General features: G+C 44.9%; 3 protein-coding genes across 3 annotated transcripts; 1 reads left to right on the top strand and 2 right to left on the bottom strand.

Annotated features, from left to right (window-relative positions):
* Positions 1 to 87: 87 nt before the first annotated feature.
* fam83d (family with sequence similarity 83 member D) lies at positions 88 to 4,353 on the bottom strand. Its single transcript, XM_022189360.2, has 4 exons — positions 3,490 to 4,353; positions 1,806 to 1,973; positions 1,586 to 1,710; positions 88 to 1,412 (listed from the first exon to the last, which is right to left on the bottom strand). The coding sequence occupies exons 1-4, from the start codon at positions 3,973 to 3,975 to the stop codon at positions 551 to 553; spliced, it is 1,641 nt and encodes a 546-aa protein (XP_022045052.2). The 5' UTR covers positions 3,976 to 4,353; the 3' UTR covers positions 88 to 550.
* zhx3a (zinc fingers and homeoboxes 3a) lies at positions 3,828 to 19,805 on the top strand. The gene is given in 4 exon segments (XM_051948215.1): positions 3,828 to 3,944; positions 14,827 to 15,828; positions 15,831 to 17,733; positions 18,257 to 19,805. Coding segments are annotated over 3 exon segments (2,742 nt in total). The 5' UTR covers positions 3,828 to 3,944; positions 14,827 to 15,023; the 3' UTR covers positions 18,291 to 19,805.
* A 1,037-nt stretch (positions 19,806 to 20,842) lies between these two features.
* Positions 20,843 to 22,888, bottom strand: LOC127534063 (nicotinamide riboside kinase 2-like). Its single transcript, XM_051948361.1, has one exon. It carries the CDS (start codon positions 21,704 to 21,706, stop codon positions 21,149 to 21,151), a length of 558 nt encoding a protein of 185 aa, XP_051804321.1. The 5' UTR covers positions 21,707 to 22,888; the 3' UTR covers positions 20,843 to 21,148.
* Positions 22,889 to 23,812: the final 924 nt, after the last annotated feature.

The following is a 23,812-nucleotide window of genomic DNA, read 5'->3' as shown; positions in this document are numbered from 1 at the left end:
GAGATTTTGACAGCAATTTTAAATACAGTGAGGATAAACGGGCAAACAAAGGGTGCGTAATTAGGAAATGTGAAAACAAGGCAGTAATATAGCAAAATACTACTCTATTTATTTGCAAGGCACAGTGAGAGCCAGCTGCCTCTCCAGGATGATGTTCCCCCCGTAGCTACAGCAGCCAAATTTGATTTAAATCACCAAAACAGCACTTGAATGCATTTTCACTCGCACTTCAGCAGGTATTATCCAGTCTTAACCACCTCAGCTAATGATATTCATTACACTGACATGGTCAAAACATGATTATTGCACCGTGTCTTTGGTTGAAATTTCTGCAAGACGTTAACGTCAATTGCAATTCTGTTCCCTCTTCACCAAAAATTGTTTCGACATGGACAGGACACAACATGAAAAGGACAAAAGTGGGCGCTGCGGAAAATTAGACGAAGAGAATAAAGCTGGAATTGTACTGCTTAAGCCAAAAACATGTATTTGGAGCAGAGAAACGGCTCTTCCCTCTCTACCCTACATCACTAAAATCCCTGAAGACAAGCTAGTGTACACATCTGGCTCTTGGCCACGTGCCCATGCCCACACTTTCAACAGGCAGTCTGGGATTTGGTTCCTGCTCACAGTCCTTGTATACCCTCTGCCTGCTGCGAGTGCCAAGCCCCTGAGTCATGTTGGTGACGTCCGCTAGCTCGCGCCGCTCGGACAGGGCGGTCACCATGTGTTCCAGCTTGGAGCGGATGGTTGAGTAGTGGTACTGGCGCTCTTTGGTCAGCTTATGGAAGCAGTCCTTTAAAGTGGTGTCTGGAACTGCCTGGGTGGGCGAGATCTGCCTGGAGGACGCCAAGGAGTGCGACGTGTCCTGCTTTGGCCCTGAGCTCGTCGGTGTAACGAGGCTGGGATGTTGCGTGAGCTGGAGGTCAGTCTGGGTGTCACCGTCTGCCACCGAGCGGCTGGTCTGAGTTGAGGCGTGGCAGGAGACGGCACTGGAGGTCACCGCCTGTTTCTCTGCAGGGAGATGTCGAGTCGTGCTGCCAGCCAGGATCTCCTCCTGCTGCTCCATCCAGTCCTCTTTAACAGTGGAGGAGTCGGACAGCGGACTGGCGATGTGATGATCCGGAGACGAGTGTTCACATGGAAGCTGCACTGCTAACATCTGGGGCTTCCGGCTGGGTGTGCTGGTCAGACACGCTGGCTCCACAGACCTCTCTCTGGCCAGGTGAGGGGAGTGTTTGACGAGGAGGTCCTCATAGATGCCACTGTTGCGGACGCTGGCGGGTCTACGAGTGTTCAGAGGGAGCGACTGTGCGTAGAGGATGCGGAACTCCTCGTCAAATTTCTCTGTTATCTGACCAGAAAGCTCAATAAGGTTGCTGCTGTTCAGTTTACCATCAGTCCAGTTGAACCTGAAAGAACCGGAATAGGATTTAACAACACGCACGACTGAAAATAAGCAGCTACCACTGCCCAAATCCAGCAAGAAAACCGGATTTCTTTAGTCTGATAAATCTGGAGGAGACACAGGCCCCATAATAGTACAAGTATCTGACATTAGATGAAATGGTTGGCAGGCTTTTACCTGTAGGAGCCTGTAGCCACTCTGTTTCCATCAATCAGCATGAACCTCTCATGAACTTCCCCAGTGATCCTCGCTCCGGATCGCATGTAATAAGTCGTGCCAGTTATGGTTCGCACTCTCATTTGCTGTCGAAATTGAAAGCACGTTTTAATATGATGCCGTGTGGTGTTCATGTTGAGCACACAGAGCCACACCCAGCTCAACCGTACCAACCACATACCTGAAGGTCATCTAGGCGAACGTTGGCATTTCTGCACATCTTGAGGAAAGCAGGAGCGCATGATTGGTCCAGCAGGATGTAGACGGGGACTCTGCGGTGGGAGCATGCCTCCTGGAGATCCCTAAAGATATCCAGGTCTGTGAGGGAGTCAGTAACTATGGCAATCACCTGCAGTGGAAAATTACAGAGGTAATATAATAGAATTCCTTTTAGGGCTGCAGCCGTGCTCTTCCAGATGTAGCACATGATTGTGTTTTCATTATTATCAAATACAAGGCCTTATTCAAACAGAGCTGCGAATCTCTGTCAGACACACTCCCTGTAATGTGTGTGCTGATGAGCTTTCTATTGACTGTGGTCTGTTACCATGGCAATCGGCGGTAACGCTTGGTCAGCAAACAAATGACTTTTATACAGGAGATAAGTAGGTGCACTGTAGGGTTTGCCTCCATTTTCCTAAGCTTTGTTTTGCACCAAGAATTCTCTCTTCTTTTTTTTTTTTGCGAGGAGGAATAGAATTTCACATGCTGCGGTGAAGGTTGCGTGTCGAGGATTAGACACGGATGTTTACATATCTTTGATTTATTGCCTCAAACTGGTGCTATCCACATGCTGCTTTGTCATAAGCACCCCGCCTTACTTGGATGGCAGTGTGTGGATGCTTTTTTTTTTTTTTAGGAGGGTGTAAAACAGTTAAAATTCACAGAGATACAGGACAGGCTGTTCTTCTGAGCTGGTGTACGTGCACGCTGTGTGGTTACAGTCAGTGGCTCCTTTGTACAATAAAGACTGAGTGCACTGATGGTTTAACATTACAAAAGAACAACGATCCTACAGTTATATTCTGGATTAGACTATTTTTCTAAGGTTTCAACTAGCAATCAGCACATTATATGTACACAGCACCGCCTTTTAGCTGTAAGCCAGAGAGGAAATCCAGCGTTTAAAGATTTCTAATGAAAGTGAGAAAGCAAATTTTCATGGCAGGGAGCTGAAGCAAGTCGAGGCACATCTGGTACGCAGGTTCTACACAGGCCTGAGGTGCTGCTGAAGCCGCAAATTCCCTCCATACTGGAATGTCTCCGTTCAAAAACCAGAGGCTGGACTGACAGCTCCCATCAGGAGCATCACAATAAATATTCATGCTCTGCTTTTGTTTTGTTTTTTTCTTCTAATCTGCGTGGTCAGTGATTTATTCTAATCAAGATTTCAAAAAAGAACCTGAACTTCTAATATTCACACTGATCAAAGAAATTCCACTGGGACAATGTGCTGTGTATTCAAAGAAGATGTAGAGTTTTGAGTTTTCCCTCCAGGAACGTTTCAGAAAGTGACTTCAAACACACACTGACTCATTTTGGGCTTGATGATAAAATGTCAAATATTTTTGCTGCCAAAACCAACCACCCCCAAAGAAAATTCCTAGTTATTCCTATGTATCATCTTTAAGTGTGGAAAATTCCATGAGAGCTACAGGACAGTTACACAAGAGTAGTGCAATAATGTGAAATAATGGTGGAATAGAAAATAAAACACAAATAAATATATGTAATATTAAAAATAAGGGGGAAATATGAGAGCAGGATACAACATTTTAAGAAAATATTAGAATTAGTTAGTAAATTATAATGACTTACAACATATATTTTTTTGGTAAGTTGTTTAAAAAAAAAAAAAAGTTTACCTCTTTGGCACTTTTTATCATGCGCCTGGCGGCCTCCTTGCAGCTGTAGATACACTCCCCGTAGCTGGGCTGGAAGTGCGCCACGGCCCGGGTCACTCCCCGGTAGGACCCCGCGGTGAAGGCGGGCCACCCCATCTCCAGCAGCGGCGGCTCCACGTCCGACACTTCGGGGAAATAGGTGACGGAGGAGCAGTCCACGGAGCTGCTGAGCGACTGCTCCAGCCCCGGGTCGTCCCCGTGGACGGACGTGCACCGCGGGGGCACCGCTGCGCCCCGGATCCGCTGGATCTCATCGTCCGACAGAAAGTTGGAGATCTTCTCTCTGCGGAGGAAGTCCAAAAAGTTATCCAGCCCCCCGGACAGCAGCTCCTCCAGAGCCAGCCGATGCCTCTCGTTGTACACCTCCTGCAGGTTCAGCTCACCGGCCCCGGTGAGTCTGGGAGCCGCCCTCAGAGGTGAGTCCTCCAGGCACTGCGACAGGGCCATTGCTGCGCTTCTCTTCCCGTCCGATAAACTTCGCTGTACCGCAGAGAACAGGTAACGTTTTAACCTGCAGCAGGAAAAATTCGTATTTTGTCGTTTCCCTCCGTTCCTGTCTGTCGTGGCTCCGTATTGGCTGCCGGACGTTTGTCAAACCGGAACGTCGGCTCCGGGCTCGTTGAGTCGCGCTGTCAGTCTAATGTAAAGCGGGTCTCATTGGCTCGTTTGGAGGCAAACAAGCTGCTGTTCGTCCCTCTGCTCTGCCCTGATCCGGTTACACCACAGAGCAGGCCGAGCAGGAGCTCCCACTCCGACGGGTTTTCCTGATCTCACGGATCCCAGAGTGGATCCACACAGTCTGGCCTGCTGCTTTCTGGCACTGTAGGGTGAAAATACACACAGAAAAAATGTTTTTCTAACTTGCTTATCTGGTGCAAAGGAACTGCATTTTGTTATTTTATGCCTTTTAATATGCTGGTAGCTCATCAGTGGTGCTGCTGGTTTACAGAAAACAGTGTTGCATAACTGCTGAGATTCAGTTTTTTATTGTAAAGGACTTAGACACGAGTCAACACAATGAATGTTTTCATCCAAATTTTCACAAAACAATAGAAATCTGGATTAAAAAAATAAAACAGATGTCACAGAAAAGTGTGACTTTTCATTTTGTACCTGGAAAGGCCTAGTGAATAGTTGAGCACTTTTGTCAGTTTTCAAGGGAGAAAATTAGGGTGATTTTAGTGACAAACTTAGATTGAGGTTAAGGTAAAAAGAAACACACTTCAAAAAGGCCCAGTTCTCCCACTGCATACCTCTAAACAGCCCAACAAATAACACAGAATGCAAATAATATACAGCTCAAACTCTGATACTGCTCTCAGGCATTAGAACTCAGCATGTATCTCTGATCTCAGCACTTCAACAGATCATGCACGACTTCATGTCTCCCTCCTGCACACCGGAGCCACAAGGTGGGTTTTTGTTTTACTGTTGGGTGATTCATCTTCCTGGTGGATAATCTTTGTGTTTCCTGACTGTACACTGCTACAGGCAACGTCTGAACCCAGTCAGGACAAACTGGGAGGGAAGAGCAAATCCATGTTCTGTAAATACTACAGGCATGTTTTCACCCTACATCCTGCATTAGAGCAGACATTGACATTACATTTAAATTGCATTTACTAGTGTGATGTTCAGTGTAGCCTCCAGCTACAGTCTCCCTACCTGTTACACATACATAGAGTCTAATGTATACATGTATAAAACCGTTATGTTGCTAGAATAATCATAAGTAGACATACAATTTGTCCATAATACTCAGTGGCATTAGAGTGAGCTAATCATACACAATGTGAATTCTATATTCCTATAATATATAAGATGCATCTTATACAGCTGTGACTTCTGGATGTACTTTTTTCTTATGATTCTACATTTTTGGAACATATAGTTATTCGTTGTTTACCTTTTTTTTCTATCAGACTTTTATTCTAAGCTCATCTCTGTCTGCTTTGGGCTTGTGCGCTTTTCCGTGTGCGCTTTTACGCACAGAAGGCCAACAAGGTCATGAGGGTCGTAGCCGCACAAACGTTATTTTACACAACAACGCATGAGTAGCACTGGTAATCTGATTCAGGGAAAACGTCTTCATGTGTTCTTACTGTATAAACGGACACTTCCAACTAGGCTACAGTTACTGTGTGTGTGTGTGTGTGTGTGTGTGTGTGTGTGTGTGTGTGTGTGTGTGTGTGTGTGTGTGTGTGTGTGTGTGTGTGTGTGTGTGTGTGTGTAAATTGCTCTGCCACTATTACGCGTGTGCGTAAATGTCTATTTTGAGCCGGTAGGCTAATAGGCCTGTGCTTTAAATGACAATTCCCCACACGATTAATATTCATAGTAGCCCATCAAGAGATTTTTTTGTGTGAAGACGACAGCCATCTATTGAAAAAAAAAACATGTGACCTAATTAAAAGGACCTTTTGGGTGATGAAGCTCAGTGAAACTGCAAATCACTGAACTCCTGTCAAATTCCAAATTCACACAATATAATCCATCTGCTCGGTCTGCTCGCCGACGCCATTGTAGCTATGTATAACCCGGTGAACCCCTATAACGATATACCCAAATGTGCACCGGGCTCAGTATACGTACCCTCCTCCCCCTTCCACAAGCACATACACACACGCACGCACACACATCCCCATCTCCTCCCCGCCCCTCTCCAAAATTTTAGATGAAAGGGCTTTTGGATTTTGGATGACGCTCCGTATCACGTGTTCATAGGAAATACACTCGCTATAATTTTTTTGGAGCTGCCTCGTCCTGCACCGCCGACCATAGTTGTTTTGCCGTCTTCATACAGTGTAGCGGAGAGGTGGAAAGGTAATGTAATGTAATGTACCTTGCCGTGGTCACTGACGGGTTCACGCCAGTTCACCGGGTTCACTTGAGGAGAGCTCCCACCCCCTGCTCGCCTCCTCTTCTTCTCAAAGCGCAACGATCGGAGCTAATCCAATATTATTCATTTATATATTAATGTCGGATTCCATTTTTTCCCAGCGACTGCTGAGGTAAGGACCCATCTACTCTTACAAAACACGAATACGTCTCATTACTGACGAGGTGCGATCTCCAAAGTTGTTTACTGAAATTATGTCTCGCTATTGAATATTGAATTTTCATCTGGTGCTGTAGTGAAGGCAGTTTATATGAAGTCGCCAATGTATAAAATGGCGACAGTAGGTGGAGGAGGGGGGTGGAGGATTTTTGGGAATATTCATAAGGTTATATAGAGTGCCAGATCGCCTTTGGCAAGTCGGCTCCAAGGCGGTGTGTTGCCCCACAGCCTTGTGAATGGAGCTAAACGGGTTAACTCGTCAGTTTGTTACAGTTACAACAACGTCTGGCTCAATTTGCGCTCCTTCTCGCGCTATACAATGTGGCGTATCTGCTTATTTTATTGCACAACGCGCTGTATTTCCCCACTGTGCTGCGAGTGTGAGTGCTCTTAGTTGTGAAAGACTTCTGAACGCAGCGCTATAGCAGCCGTATCGACTGTTTTTTATTGGGAAAAAAGCCTCCGAGTTCATAGATGTTCAAACTGTACGCCAAGTATCAATTTACATGTATTGATCGCTCGCTCTCTACAAATTTCCTCCTTGTGCCAGAGCTGAAATGTAGGCCTGTGTTTCTATGCATAGGACTCTTTTTCTTTCATTTCCTTCTCTTCCTCCTACCAACATGTGCTGCTGCCCTACACACACACACACACACACACACACACACACACACACACACACACACACACACACACACACACACAACCTCTGTGAGGACATTCATTGACATAATGCATTCTCTAACCCCTTCACTGAATCTTACCATTCAAGTGCCGGACCTCAACCCTTCACGTAATCTAAACCTAACTCTAACATTAACCCCTGAAACCCTCAAAGGGCTGTGAAACAGAGAGCACAGGTTCAAAATATCCTCACTCCGAGGGTCTAAAACTCAAACTGCTTCTTCTAAACCCATACAAGTCCCCCCATACACACACTGAAACATGTACAGTACAGTAGGCAGAGCTGCTCATTTCAGGAGATATTTTGTAAACTGTGGATGATCGGTGAGGCGTCGTATTGGAAAAATATCAGTTCCTGTAGGTCACATTTTCTGTCTGTACATAAATATTGACCCAGGTTTGAATGCCATGTGTCTCCCTCTGCCTTCAGGGGAGGGACCTCTGCACTGACTAATGTTGCCTCTGTGAATCATGTGTGGGTCCGATGTCCACAACACAAGAGACAACCCCAAATTATTCGAGCAGACAGCTAGACAAGCATGATTCACCAGTAATTTTTGGAATGTATTTTTAATTATTTAAGCATGTAAGCCGGTTACATATAATGTAGGTCATGGAAATGACTGCGCAACTCTTTTGCCATTGAGGTTTTCCTGAGAGTGTAGGTGTTTCTGTGGGGAGTGACTCCAGTGGACATTGCTGCACTCCGATAGTTAATTTTGCAGGCGTCTGTGATGATGGGCAAAACAAAGGTAAATGAGCTCTTGCTGTGCAGCTCCGGCAGACTGGGTTCAGCTTGGCCCGGTGAGTTCACTGTGTGTGGAGGTTTTCACTCCAGCAGGACGCTTACACTGGGGGAATGTCAATTCCCTTTTGTGGATCCCTGGGAACGGTCTTCCATCTCCCTTCTCGGAACTGCTCTAATGAGGCCAGGCATATTGCCTTTCATCCCGCACTCCCTGCAATTAGGCACAGCTCATAGTTTTCGTTATGGCCACAGCGGAGTGTTTGTATACACAGACACAATGTAGTGGGCCAAGAGTGCCCACTCCCCTCTGAAAAACAGCATCTCCTCACATGCTGCCCCCCGTATACCTGCAGTACTGTACTTTTCAGGATTTGGTGCTCTGATTTCTAACTGCAGTCACTGTGGATGTTATGTTTGTGAGTGCCTCCCACAGCTCAAAATGAATCCCGTGCCAGAGAATACCAAGGAAGGTCATATGGTCATGATTTGCAGATTTAGCAGACATGGAGTGTAAAACATTCCTTGAGTTCAGGGAAGAAAATCAACTATCTAATGCCAACCAGATCTATTTTGCAGCCGTTTTTTATACAAACAAGCATTCATGATAGCGGCATACCTCATGATCCTCACAGAAAAGTCTCCGAAACACAATGCTGACTCCTATTTTTCCCCAACAGAAAAGACGGCGTTCTATACAGGTTCACTTTTATTTGGGTCTTTCATCCTTTTTGGTTTTGCTTTTGTCATCGGACCAATGCCGTATCGAAGCCCAGACCGCTCAAAAGCCCCACTAAAACAGCATGTTTGCACAGTTCCAACGAAAAGAAACGTCCATGCAGTGATGGAGGGGGGGGAAACCTTGGGGCTAGTGGGGGAAAGAGCCCCTGCCACTTTCTCTGTCCCATGTAAGAAAGGTTTGGTCAGCAGGAGCTGGCATTTGCCAGGCTTTGGCAGTTAGAAGAGGCTGTGATGTCAGCCATTTTAGGACGGACAGTACAATGTGCGGTATGCCGCCATCTTTCTTCCTTTTCTTCTTAAGTTGCCAAATGAATGCCTGTAGTCTTGGCTACAGAACTGAAGAAGTTATTCATCAAAAGTGATGTAAAAGGATGCATGACTCAGATTTTTTTTCTCTGCGCACCATGGTTTATTTGTCTGTCATTCATCTGGGCCACAGATAGAAGGGTTGGGAGAACAATGTGCGATTTCAACAGTAAGTGCTCATATTAACACAAAACGGGGCCATCCAACAAAGATGCTCAGACGGGCAGAGTGCAGTAGGTATGTACTGTACCGCCTCAGTCTGCAGGCCTCGGCACTCATTTAGCAAGACAATAACACTGACAGCAGGTCATTTGTAGCCTGCTCGGCTGCGATATTTCTTTCATCAGTCCCTGTCATACGCAGAAGAACAGTGCAGAAGAGATTTTTGTGTCTACACGCCCCGAACGAGAGAGAAAAGGGCGAAGTCGTTGTTGCAGACCTCACCCAAAGTTATCTGAAAGAGACTTAAACCATGAATGGACTTTTCAAAGATGGCTGGCAGGGCATGTGGATTAAGTTTGTCCTGCACCGGATGCAGTCCAAGGAATTCAGTGTGTATGTGTGCGTCTTGAGGTTGGTGGGTGCGGGCGAGTGCCTCTGCTGTGTGTGTGGCGTGGTGGGCAAGGGGAAGAGAGGGGTTGCCATGGCGATGTTAACACATGAGTGGCACCACCGACCGGTCTCCCAGTGGACGAGGCTGCAGTCATGGAGGTACAGGGGGGGAGAGTGAGGGTGTACGAGGCGGAGGAGCAGGACGCGGACAAGCTGGCTGACAACACCTGCGTCTCAGACATTCAGACACTAATACGCATACAAACACACCCATGTAAAGGAGGGAAAAAAAATAGGCGCCCACAATGGAGACCACACACTGAAACACGTATATCTTCAGCTGGACGGGCGGCGAAGATGCTGAGCACTTGTGCGCCGTATTAGCTCTGTGCTAATGACCCTGATGACTCTGAATTGTTTTTCTGTACACGTAACACCGTAGCTCGACTCTTATTCATGCCGGCAAGCGTACAGTGGCATTCAGACACAAATATGTCTCCAAACCGAAACCTGTAGCACCTTACTGTCAGGGAGAACCTCACATTGGTCCACACCGGCAGCATGATGGACACTAGGAGATACTCAGACACGCAGGAAACAAAACAATTCCACAGTCAGCCGTCTAAAGGCTCCCAGCACTGTATCACGTTTCCCTTATAAATGAGGCGCCATTGTTCCCAATCTCTTCTCTGTGCAAGACAGTAATTGCTCTCTGTCTCTGGCTTATATTTGGGTGTCCAGCTGATCCACTCACATGACGTTAATCTATTTAATGGACATTTGGCAGAAAATCTTCCCACTAAACAGATTTTTTGATCATTCAAATGTATCTGTCAGGAGTTTCCCCCTCTCTGAACCCGACCCCCAGCGGACTGCAGGTCATTTTTTTTAAGGGGGAATGGGGAGCTGGTTTTCGAAGCAAGACTCTCAAGACAGCGGCGGATCACTGTCAGAGCAAATTACACACGAAACAAATGTTGTCATAAGTGAGAGAATTTATGCTTCTTCTTCTTTTTTTCCCTTTTTTCCACCCCTCTTAGCTCTTCTGCGACTGTCACACCGAGAGACTCCTTGCCAGTTATTCAGTTCAAAGAGAAAGATTTTCAGAACGGTGCAGGTGCTAAATGTTGTGGAGGTGAGGAGGGAGTGTGTGAGGAGCGCGTGTGGAGATGTGTGCCTACGAGGTGTCAGCAGGGAGGAATATTGAAACAGCACAGCCTGTCATCATCATCAGTCATCCTCTCACTTCACTCCCAAATGTCTGAGTTTTGTCTTCCTTTGTCCTTCTTCCTCCTCCAGCCTTCACATTCTCATTCATGTGACAGGCGGCACAACAAAAACACCAATCTCTGTTTGTTAATGTCAACTGTAGGTGACCCAATGATCTGGGAGTGTCTGAATCAGTGGACTGTTTTGAATTAAATTTTAATGTCTAGCAACCACTTTGCAGCCTCGCCTCCCTTTTCCGTCGGTAGCAGCTCGCTGTAGATTGGGCATGTTTTTCGTGTTGTAATATTGTAATTACTGCAGCAGTTTATGAGGTGATGAAAGCGAATACATGCTGCTTTCTTTCAACTGGTTTGCTGAAATGGGAGCAGTGCGCTCAGCTGTTTGCCATTTAAAAGTGTAGAGAATATAATTAAATATTAATGAGATGTAAATATAATATTGTCATGGAAATGACAGCGTAAGAGAGCATAAGGGAGGCCCTCCTGTAAATCTTAAGGCTGCTATTAAATCAGGCGGAACGTATAAACCGCATCAGAATTTAAACCTAGCCTAATCCCATTTGTTTGGAAACGCTTATTTTCAAAAAGTTGAATGGTTCAAACGTGGTTGAAGTCCGGCGAACAAGGCCTCTCTCGTGGGTGTTCAGAAAGCGAGTCTGAGAGCTCTGCCACTTTCCCTCACTTCAGATACGACTCCCCTGGTCCGCTGAGATGAAAAGAGTTTCCTCCCCCTGCTCCACGGAGCCAGTGCCAGTGCGAGGACATACGACACACCGGGGACAGTGATCGTCTGAGCGTTGTCTACCTTCGCCGCTGAAACACAAGGCCGGGCTTTTCAGAGGGAACCATTCAATGGCTCCCTGTCTGGGAAGCCCTCGTCTTGTGTCTGATTGCACGTCTCGCTCGCCAGATAAAGCAGCCCATTCTTTTGATAGGTGACCTGATTCTTTATGTAACCTTTCTCAACTTTTGCCTCGTCTTAGGTTTTCTCATGCAGGAAGTGGAGTGTTTTTTCGGGGAGGGGAGCTTCTGTTCTAGGCCAGCGTCTGTGTCGTCACAGCCCGCCGTCCCCTGCGGGGGCTGCCACACCAGCCACAGCCCACAGCAAATTACCCCCTCCATCGGTTTATTTCTGGAACATATAGCTCACTGTCTGTCAGACAAACAACATAATCAAATCAAATATGCCAAACTGAACCAACACTGCTTTTTCACAAACTTCTACAGTGACATCTCTCACACAGATGTTTCAGATGTGCATGACTACATCCCTCTGTTGCGTGAAAGCTGACTTCTAAATCCCTCATTCAGTGGAACAAACTCAATGAACGCCGTGTCCTCACCAGGGGTTAATCGAGTGTGCTGTCAGAGGATATCATGACCTCTCTGGCGGCAAAACATACAGCACATGCCCGCGTCTGGATGCAGTGAACCGGGATTACTGCATAAGATGCTGGTGACCTAGTTTTTTGTTGTTTGTTTGTTTTGTTTTGTTTTAGGTTTGTTTTTTGTTTTTTTTAAAAAACTCTGTCAGAAAGCAGCAGCCGTCGGTAGAAATGAAAAAGAGGTAGTTAGAAGGAGGACGTCACAGCCTGTCTGGGATCAGTGTGTACTGTTATGCAGTCATTTGAGGGTTTTAATTCTGGAACAGGTTCATCTTTTATTTACCATCCAGCCGGCCATGGTGAACGTGCACGTGGATGCAGTAAAATAAAAGTCTGTGAAAGTGCTTTCGCCTGTGTACAAACACAGAAATCTGCTGAAAGTACGTGAAATGATTTTCTTTGTAACCAGCAGGCTGCAGTACAAGGTGTTGAGGTATGCTGGGTTTGGATAGAAAGCAGGTTGCGGCTCTGGAGTTTTTGTTTTTACCAAAGTAATGAGCTTGCAGGAGAAGGTAAAGCCTGACTGATATGGATAGATGATGATAGGATGAGACCAGTTTTTCAGCAGCATGTCACACATCAGCGCTTCTCCAGCGTTGGATATGAAGATGAGAGTGTATGCAGACATTCTGTGTGTGTGTGTGTCAAAAGTTCATGCAGAGGGCAGAAGGCTGCAGAGCTGCGCTTCTACTTTGATATTTTCTCTCATTTATCTCACATGCTTTGTACTTTACAGTGTCAAAAACGGCTGCTAAATCCAGCCGCACCGCTGATGAAACACTGACTACCATGTATCCATTGTCTTGTCCGACAAACAGTGTTGAATATTTGTGGCTTTGTGACAGAACAGAGGAATGCTTTAGAATAGTGCAGATGAGAAACATTGAAGACTGCAGCTACAATCCATATCCATCCTTATGGCTGGAGCATTACAGGAAGGGAAAGCCAGTGGAAGTGGTTTGCTAATGGGTTTGTGCACGCAGGGATGTGTGTATTGTGTTTGTGTGCATGCGTGCATCGCCGTGCCGCTGGCTGAACAAATGTAGGATGAGACAGATCGAGCCGGCAGCTTGTACGTGGCTTCCGACGTATTTGTAGTAACCTTAGGAGAATATTTCAAGTCCTCCACTGTGCTGTTGTTGGCTGGCTGCTGCGACACACACATCAGACACGCTAGTCACCTTATTTCTATCTTGACACTACATTCTGCCTCTAAGGTGCACTGTAAGTTGCAATATAAAACACATGGCTTATATCCAAGTGTGACAGTAAAATGCTCACAGGGAAAGGCATTTAACCTTCATATGTCTCCTTTATAATATCAAAGCAAAGGACAAGCACATGCATGTGACAAATGTGGAACAGAAAATAAATATATCCCCTTCATTTAAAATAATCATGCACACTCACACACAATGCAAACAGATTTATTTTTGGCTGATACAAACCTGTGTGGATATTTTGCATATTTGCAGTAACTGAGACAATGTGAAACAGTTGCGAAGGTTAGACACATTCGACACTATCAATTTGTAGTGAAGTGCATCCCACTCAATAGGTGTAAAATCCCCAGGGTGGTCTGTGGACGATGTTTATCTACTGAGATTAACCCTTTCCTGGTGGGAGGCAACAAACCCAGCTCATCATATTTATGTTTGTGATATTAGCTCCAGTATTTAGCTGCGTTTTTAATGCCACATTTTGTTAATATCATTAAGCTCTACTAAAAATAATCCTAAGGTCACATACCATTATTTTCTAAAAGAGCCAATCCCGTGGCAGCAGGGAGAAAAAAACCCCAACAAATATCACTGAGATTAGTCTGTCATTTCTGGCTTTGTCGATTGTTACGGCCTTTTTTCTGAATTCATAAAGAGTGACAGCTAGACAGAAGTCCGTAAATCCAAGTAAATAACCAGAACACACTGACAGGCTGTATTGTTCGAAGCCGTGTGTGTGTCTTTGTGTGTGTGCAAGTTCAGCGCTAAATTATTTTTACTGTTGCAAATCTTTCTCTATTTAGATTCCCTTGATATACTTAAGAGTAAACATTTTCACAGTATTTAAGAAATCAGCCCAATGCATTTTTTAAAATGTGAATAAATTTTCTTGATGCCTTTTTTTTTGCACAATGTCAAGTGAGTGGGATTCACGCTGCCTCTTTCTGTAAAGTCGTTAAATGTGACCTTCTCTTTTAATTATGAGCATAATGTGAAATAACGTTTTTAAAGAAAGCCCAACGCTCTTTTATTTTGGTGCTGTAATTGTTGATAAATACTACCTACACTGATCACACTGTATTTCCACCTACACGTATATCCCTGTGTGGAGCTACCAGCTTCCTCTGCATCCAGCTCACTGTAATATGTCATGTATAAATATTTCAGACTACAAATCTGCTTTTCATGTTTGTCAGGTTTTTATTTCTCATTTGCATCGTGTTCACAGTGAATGATCAAATTCCCGGTTCTCACATTACACTCCTCTGTTTTCTATCTTCTTGCTGTGCCTGACTGCCGTTTCTCTTTCTGTAACTGCTACGTTAAAGACGGGCTGAAAGAGTCACATGTCTTTCTCTTTTGTCCTCTTTCCTCGCAGGTTCCCGGGGAGCTGTTAAACTTGTCCATGTGACAGCAGTCCTAAAGTGGCAGAAGGCATGAAGCAACACTGTGATATTATAGTGGCTGGTCCATGACACTAAACTCCATTCAACCCTCTCCACTATCCACCCACCCTCTGTTCTCATCACACCGGACAACCAATCACTCACGCTCCCATTTACACAAAGCCGCACTATGGCCAGCAAGAGGAAATCCACTGTACCCTGCATGATACCATCCAAATCCAAACATGTGCGTGAGGAAATCATACTGGGCTCGCTACCAGAACTCCTACCAACAATCCCAGAAGATAGCATACTCAGCATCTCTGGAGAAGAGTCTGGCCATTTCTCTCACAGCTCCTCCAAATCTGAAAGTGGCAGTGAGATGCAGAAAGGAGGCACATACAGCTGTCAGACTTGCTCTTTCGAGTCCAGAGATCTCAACTACTTTCTGGATCACATGCACAACTGCCACTTAGACTTCAGGACCCAGCCCACCTTCTACTGCCTGAACTGTGGGGTGTCTGTCGTCCGATTCGAGGCGCTCGCGCTGCATAATGCCACCGCCCACCCTAAGATAATGGAGGGCTTGGCTACTGCCTCTCTAGCCGTCAACAAGAGGGATGGAGTAACAACTGTGGAGCAAAGCCTCTTCACGGACAGCAGAGAAGAATCCCGAGAATCTGGGATCTCCCTCACCAAAACACCAATCGCAAAGATGATGAAAGCCAAGGGAGAGCACAAAAAGATTGTGGTTTCTCACACCGTGGAGGTACGGAAGATAGACACTGGAAAGGATGTAGACCCCAGCATGCTGACAAATGTGCCTGAACTCCAAAACGGGGCTCTCAGTGTTTCTGCTGCTGCCCCAGCTATGCCGAGGACCACTGTCACTCATGTGATTACGACGACAGTGTCCAACCAAGTCTTTCACCAGCACACTCCCTCCCTTTACTCTCCCCCTTCCTCCAATTCCAATAAAGACCTTCCAAAGGTGATGATCCCCTCAGCAGCATCCCCACCTACGATGCTGCCATGGACACCAGCAGCTTTCTCAAAACATCCTTTGGCAAGTTCCCCTACCCGACCAAAGCCGAGCTCTGCTACCTAACGGTGGTTTCAGAGTTCCCCGAAGAGCAGATCAAACTGTGGTTTACTGCCCAAAGGCTCAAGCAGGGCATAAGCTGGTCTCCCGAAGAGATCGAAGAGGCCAGAAGGAAAATGTTCAACACCGTGTTCCAAGGTGGAGCACCCCAAAAGCAACCCACTACACCACGGCATGTCAATCACTTTGTAACCCACCACACTGTCACTGCCCATCCAGGCTCAAAAGGACCAAACTTTCAGATGGCCAAAGTTCCATACGGCAGTTTAAAGCCCAGGCCTCTCGGAGTCATGGCCACACAGGCCAACATGTCAACCAACCCGCATGTCACCAGGGTCTCGTATTCTACTCCAATTGTCCCCCCAAGGTTTCCATCTGTAGTCAGAACAACACAGGTACTGACCAAGAATTCTGAACCCACTGTGGAGCCAGACAAGAGCAATGGCCTGGACATGCCTGGAAGCACCGGTTGTGTCAGTAGCACCAGCAGCAGTCAAAGCAGCAGTAGCAGCAGCAGTTGCAGTAGTAGCAGCAGCATCAGCAGCTATTCCAGCAGTAGTAATGGTGTTGACACTGTCACCAAGAAACCGGTGCACAGCAGCAGCCCAACCAACAGCATCAACAGCATTGCTGCATGCTCTACTAACATTAGCAATAATGATGAGCACTGTGTTACTGACACCAACGACAAACCAAATGTCAAAAGCAACAGTTTACCAATCGGATTGGAAGGTTCCAAAAGTACCAACAGTCAAGTGATCATCGACAACACCAGCAAATCCAACGTCACCTGTAACAATCACAACAGCAGCATCATCAGTGCACAAGAGCCGGCCCCCACCGCGAAGCCCAACAATGAACACAACAGTTACATTCACAAGATCAACAACAGCAGTATTAGCAGTGAATACCCCAATACTACCTGTAATGACAGTGTCCCTAACCTGAATCATGCCAGCAAATCCCCTACTGAAAGCACCAGCACCACTGTCATTACAAAAAGCAGCTCATCCATTTTAGATGAGGGTAAATGCAACAAAGACTTTCCCATAAAAGGCATGTCAATCTTACAGCAGCTCATTAAGGAAGAGGACCCGTTTTGCGGCGACAGAAGCTGCCCAGAGCTCAAAGTTGACCCCATCAAGATCAACTTCAAGAGGCTGAAGATGAATGAAGCAGAGACTACATCTGAGATTGTACATCACGAACACAGGTCTGAGATTGCCGAGGTGTCGGCTTGTCAGTCGTCTTTCTCACCCCCGTGGGGCAACAAGACACCGCAGCAGCTGCACGTCCTCCGGCAGGTTTTCTCCAACACCCGCTGGCCCAGCAGTCAGCAGTACGAGGAGTTAAGCGTCCAGACAGGCCTTCCTAAGTCTGAGGTGGTGCGCTGGTTCAGTGACAGCCGGTACAGCCACAAGAACGGCCAGCTGAAGTGGTTGGAGACCTATCAGCGACCGCCCGCAGAGTCAGAGGACGCGAGAGGCCCCGGAGACGCAGGGGCCGAGTCACCGAAAGAGCCTCCGGCGACCCAAAAGAAACTTGTTGAGCAAGACATGAACAAGCACCTTGAAGGAGAAGCAGGACTGAACTCAGGGCAGCGGGCTGTGTGGCAGGATTCATACGCACCGCTGCTGGGTCTGATGGGATCCGAGGGGAGCGACGAGCGAGGCCAAGCTGAGCAGTCAGCGCAGCCGGGAGACCTGCAGGACCCCTGGTCAGAGCGAGGAGAGGACCACCAGCAGCCAGTGGCCAGCCAGGCACTCATTGAACAACAGAATGATGCCAATCAGGCCAGGTACTTGAGTCATAACAATCAATTTACCAACTACTAAAGTAAGATACACTTTTCATTCACGGCGCCTTGTGATATTTTACAAGCTTAGTGCCATTTATCAGTCAAGAAAGCAAAAACAATGTAAGACAGATGGAATGATGAAAGCATGACAGCTTGTTGTTTGTTGCGGCTGCTGCATGATGTACAGTAGAAAAGAAGCAGGAGAAGTGCGTACAGGTACTCATGCTGAGTAGCTTATTCAGGCAATCAAAGGTCTGTGTTTAAGAAGCTATTTTTAGATAAGTAGGAGTCCCGGTTGCTGAATTATAGATCGAGAGCGCATGCTAATATATGTGAATAAATCATGACAATTGTCTTTGGTGAGATGGATTTCCAAAAAGCAAGTTAACCCACACACAGGCCTCTTTTTACTCCTTGCTAACAATACAACAGTAAATGCAATGCAACTACAACTTTCCAATGGCGTCCTCACGATTTGTGCATGTTGTGTTTGCCTGTCTGTGTGCGTTTGTGTTGCTGATAGGGATCGCCTGAGGATGGAGCTGCTGGAGGTGTGATGAAGCGGCCCAGCCTCGCCAGAGGAACACGATGTTTAAAGGCTGGCTTGCTTCCCTTGCCGTAGTCTGAAATAAAGAAAAAAGAAAAGAAAAGAGAAAAAAAAAAACATGAGTGTTCATAATGACAGCAGATGTGATTGTAGCTGGACCGTTGGACTCTGACTGTAACTGTGAATACCCCCCACCCCTCCTCCTCTGCCTTCTCCTCCTCCTCCTCTTTTTCCATCTGCCATCACTTCCTGCCATCGTCAAAAGAAAAGAACTTCTCACCTTTGAGTCCTGTGATGTTTAAGCCTTTCATGCTTCTTTGTGGTTGTGTGGGGAGGGTGCACAATGAGGTCAGTACGAGGGATCAAAGAAAAGAAAGAGAAAAGACGCACACTGACTGGAAAACTGACTTGAATGAGCGAAGATAGGGTAGGATATGGGCCGAGAGATATTGTTTTTGGGTCAGAGGGAGAAATATATATATGATTGAAACTGCACTATAAAAGAGGGTTTGTACTGACTGGACAAACAAAAGATGTGTCAAGGAAATGTTATTGTTGGCTTTGTGATATTTTTTACTTTTTTAGCAACCAGTACTTCAGCACTGCCTTGAATTTTACTTTTTCCGTTATTCGGTTTTTTCAATTCTACTTACTCTTCTATAGTCACTGTAAGTCCAGATGCAATCAAACATGTTTTATTTAGATCTGTATAAATGTTGGTGATCACTTTTGCAGTTCAGCTACACGCAAGAGACTATATACAATGCACTAATGAAGACAGCAATGCTAAAAATCACACTGCTCCACAGTAAAGGTATTGACAGCTCTGTCAAGATCAATACACTACACTGCCCTGCAAACTGAACAGAGAGAAGCCTGTCACGCTAACGTTGCCTTACTCAGCTCTGTCCATGTGTTTATATGACCTGTCTGTCCATCACCTTGCTTTCCAGCTACCGTGCTGTCCAGAAAAAGAACAAAAAAAAAAACACGCCAGTGCATTGATGGTCACTGTTGGTCTATATCTGTGAAAAAATCTTGTGCTGCTTTCTGTACACTTGGAGATGTTTAACTTTAAGCTGTAATTGTATGAAATATTGTTACTGGCAAATTGCTGATAAAAGCAAAATTATCAATTTGATCCCTAGACACTGACAGAGTGAGATATTGTGCTAGCTAGAGAGCCAAATGAGGAGACCTTTGCTCTCCTCTGAATTTTCTTGTGTTTATATAAACATACAGTCACTACATGAATCCTACTAAGCTGCATCTTTGTTAAGCTGCTAATAGCTAAGAACGGTGCTATACCATCCAAAGTGAAATTGGAGGTTGATCTCCTACCAGCAGTGTATGCACTTGTGTCGAATGTTACAAATTTATTTTGGTTTGAGATAAATGGAATCTGGACTTACGGTGTTATGATCACTTAAAAACTTTTATGAAATAGTCTGATCATAAAGCACTGTTGTATCATCCTTTCTACACTTCTGAATCTTTACAGAATAAACTGAATACTCACCAAGCAGCCAAGCCTCATTATTAGTTCAGCACCTTGCACCAGGATTGAATGCAGGGGTGGACTGGGGCAAAAAATCAGCTCTGGCATTTTTGACCCAGACCGGCCCACAACATTATCGGTTGACTGAATCAAGCACTAATTTTTGAGTGACAAAAACCTGACAGAGAGGTCGGATTTTCAGAACAAAAATTCAAAAACATCCCCAGAGACCTACACAAACTTGTTGACTAGTTGGAAAAAAAACAATTGCAATCCAGTAGAGCAGGGCTATTCAACTAAAATTCAAAGTGGTCCAGTCTGAGAAAATGTATTAAAGCAAAGGTCCAGAACATCATAATGTCAAACCTGAATTAGTGTGATAGCTACATGTTGCTGTAACCTCCTAGTTTTATTAGCCTTTGCATGTAACCAATAACTGACTATCAAAACCAGATAAATTCAGTACAGTTCAAAAAACATTTTAGCAACATTTTTTTTATAAATAACTTTTTGTATAACTGTAAATCTTAAAGTGCAGAACTTAAAAAAAATGACTGAACAACCTGAACCAACTTATAGACATCGTTAACAATGCCTAAATCTAAAAAATGTAAACAACTGAAGGTTGTTCAGTGGTGGGGGGGAGGGGGTACAACATATATTTAGGAGGGCCACTGAAAAGCTGTAAGAAAAAATGAAAGCTGCTACCGACCTCTCGCTTTTAAAAAGTATTTTTCATGTTGTTGTTTTTTTTTTTTTTTAGCTCTTTACCCCAATAGGAAAGCTGTATTTGACCTTTTCATTTTGGACTGTTGACATTCAAATTATGATGGACCTGTTTCCTTTTTTATGTGAATTACAACATCATCAGCTGCAGCATCTGCCTGTTATGTAAACCTAGTAAGCTCAACGACAGTATCCTGAGGGCAATTAAGTGACAGATATTGTGCAAGAACAGCACTATATACAACCCTGTTAATTTCCACTTCTTAGAATGTTTACTGACAATTGTCACACCTAAAATAAGGAATAATATTCTGTACTTTTAGCAACTAGTTCTCAGCTGTAAACCAGAAACATCACAGGGTTCTGGATACTAATCAGTCTAAATCAAAATGAGTACTACCCAGTACACAGTGAACAACAACAATCTGTACCCTTGATCTGTAGTAAAATAATCCGAAATGTTCTGTGCAGTAATGTAAATTTTAAAATACAATAAGTAGCACTCTATACATTTAACAGTAAACCTGAGAACAATAATTAACAGGAACAATACTCCATATTCTTAAGTCATTTAATAGTACACAGATCAGCAAACATCATAGTGTTCTGCACAGAAATCACAAAAAGCTGCTCTCGATAATCTTTCACAGTGAGCAGATGTTCTTGTGTTGCAGGTCCATGGTCCAGACATGGCCATCAAACAGGCCGGGGGGGTCTGGCACCGTGGACTTCCTAGAGCACCTCCTCTTTTTGCATTCTTCATATGGGATGGAAATAAAGTAACGTTGGTTTAACATGTCCATCAAAGGCCTGTAGGTGTGAAGCAGGAAGCCCTCCACAATGAGGATGTGAGTCTCTTCCTCGTCCTTGTGGTCGGACTGTGGGATGATCTCTGTGTCCAGGGTGTTATTTACGCCATGAGACTTCACAAACTTCATCGGGTTCTCCAGCCACACGTAGATCGTACTCATCATGGCCTCCATGTCCAGAGAAGTGATGACATCGTACTGCTTAAAGCCACCAACTTCTATCTGATCTTGGGGCTTGAAGAAGTCATCCTGATAGACCATACAGCAGTTGGGCAGGTTCTTGATCAGGCAGTTGGTGAGGGTGGTTTTCCCTCTATTGGTTACGCCGTCGATGCCGATGATGTACTTCATGTTCTTGGATTGGTCAAAGCTTGGAAAAAGAGTCAAAAACATCAACAAAAACCGAGTCGGGAGCGATCGGACGTGGAAGAAATCTGAAAAAGAGAAGGTTGCAGCAGGAAACGTCAACTACTCGAGTCCTCCATGGGACTTGAGTTTCGTGAGTAAGGTAAGAGCAGAAAGGGAGCTGCCACTCACTCAGATGCGGTTCTTCCACCCAGAGAGGTCCTCTTTCTGCTGCCGCTGCTACACATACTGCCCTAGTTGAGGTTTTAGGTGGAATATTCCTTTTAACCAGTCCCTCAGGTCTGTTTGAGGATTTTGGATGGAATATTCGGTTAAACCAACATTTTAGGTGCATGTCCAGGGATTTTTGGTGGAATCTTCCTTTAAGGTGGATGAGTGAGGACCTTGTATGTGGAATACTTCCACCAACCTTTTAGTTCAACATTCAAAGATTTAAGGTGGAACATTCCTTTAAACCAACCTAAATTTCATGTTTTGATCATTATCAAGTGAGAAACCTCAATCCAGACTCCTCATAATGACGTTTGAGATTTATGCTGCTGTTGTTTGTTTAGTCCAGACTCAATGACAGAAATCCACAACTGTAATTTTATTTCAGGACTCGGTTATTAAATGTCAAAACAATCCATGTGACTCTAAAACTCAACAGCTTTACAAACTCTAAGATTAAACTCTCCACAAGGAGCCAAAATAAGTTGGACTTCTACATGAGAGCTTTAATTATTCTTCATCTACTTCCTAAAAAGTTTGGTCAATAAAAAAGACAAAAACTAATATTTTCAGCTGAACTAAAGACAGACTTTGTGATTTTTCTGCTCACATGTTGTGTTGTTGTAAACTTACTCTTTCAAATAAATAGCCTCCTGACCCCCTGGAAACCAGCTTTTTGTGTCGCTCCTCGGCGACCCTAGATAGCAGGTCTTAATGTTTTTTGAGCAACACACCATACTACGACGTTTTTACAGTGAAAGTTCTACTATGGAACCAGTTTGACATGTTCAAGTGTTCTTTGTGTGAAAACTCAGAGATTTCAGGTATCAGAAGGTGGTTTTCAACTTTCTTTGTGAACTTTCTGGTTCAACTTTAAATTTACTTCACTAAGCCAGCCCTCTGCACTTCCAGTAAGCTGTGTTCCTATTGGCTGTCCAGGTGGCTGCTTGGTGTTATCAGGAACACCTGAGCAGCTCACTGTCTTCCTGCAGTCAAACATTTCCTCTGCTTCTCTTCACTGAACCGGGTTTGGCTCCGTTGCTTTAGTTTGTTCTTTAGGCGTTGGCTTGCAGCTTCCAGCAGTAAAATCCTCTTTAATGTGTTTCTTGGTGTGTTTTAGGGCTTTGTACTGGATAGTTGTCTTGGTAAATGTGGTTCTTTAGCCACAGTTAGCACATGGTGCTAATGTGTGCAGTGATTAGTGGATTTGGTGCAGCTGAGTTGTGTCTTTATCTTGGCTGTAGTGAGTCTTCAGAGGTTTTTGGTCAGACACATTCTGTGTTCTTGTTTGTGAACCAACGTTGGTTGTCCAGAAGGTAAGAGTTCCTGTCCTGATTCTCTGTTTAAAGAGGTTCTCTGGTAGGCTGCAGGAGACTTTAGCGTTTGGGTTGTGCTATTTTGGCTTTTGTACGGTTTCATTTGGATGACTATCTTGAGGCCCCTTCATGTGGTTCAGTGAGGTTTTCTGTAACAGTTCTACAAAGCAACCTGCAGCAGAAGAGACTTTGAGAGTTTTTAGGAAGTTCTGGAGACCAGACTTTAGAGCAGCACAAACATTTGTCAGCAGTTTGAGTAGGAGAAGGTGCGCTTCAGAGTAGAAATGAGAAGGAAACCTTCTTGACCCGTGTGGTGAGGTCCTGTATGAAGAATTTGAGCAGGTTGTGAAGAGTCTGTAGTTCTTTGGTTGGAACGCACCAGAAGAGTCGATTCATTAAAGGAGAAAACAGGAGATATTGTTGGATCTTCTGTTGCTCTGCAGTTTCCAGTTCCCATAGACTGAATATCAAGTTTCTATTTTAAATGATTTACCGTGTGAGCCCAAGAAGGCTTCAATAAACTCCCTTCACCCCCTGGACACAACACATTTTATTACTATGTTTAATCTTGTATTTTAAAATGCTTTTGAGCTTTAATCATAATTTT

Source organism: Acanthochromis polyacanthus, chromosome 5 (assembly GCF_021347895.1).
Source record: "Acanthochromis polyacanthus isolate Apoly-LR-REF ecotype Palm Island chromosome 5, KAUST_Apoly_ChrSc, whole genome shotgun sequence".
Classification (NCBI taxonomy): Eukaryota; Metazoa; Chordata; class Actinopteri; family Pomacentridae; genus Acanthochromis; species Acanthochromis polyacanthus.
This window is presented reverse-complemented; position numbering and strand designations above follow the sequence as displayed.

Bases quoted from the DNA above. Each gene is read 5' to 3' on its own strand.
- fam83d (XM_022189360.2), bottom strand. From the start codon at position 3,975: ATGGCCCTGTCGCAGTGCCTGGAGGACTCACCTCTGAGGGCGGCTCCC. The intron at 1,974-3,489 runs GTAAACTTTTTT...TTTCCACTGCAG, and splicing joins TGATAAAAAGTGCCAAAGAG to GTGATTGCCATAGTTACTGA. The intron at 1,711-1,805 runs GTATGTGGTTGG...CAATTTCGACAG, and splicing joins TTCGCCTAGATGACCTTCAG to CAAATGAGAGTGCGAACCAT.
- LOC127534063 (XM_051948361.1), bottom strand. From the start codon at position 21,706: ATGTTTTTGACTCTTTTTCCAAGCTTTGACCAATCCAAGAACATGAAG.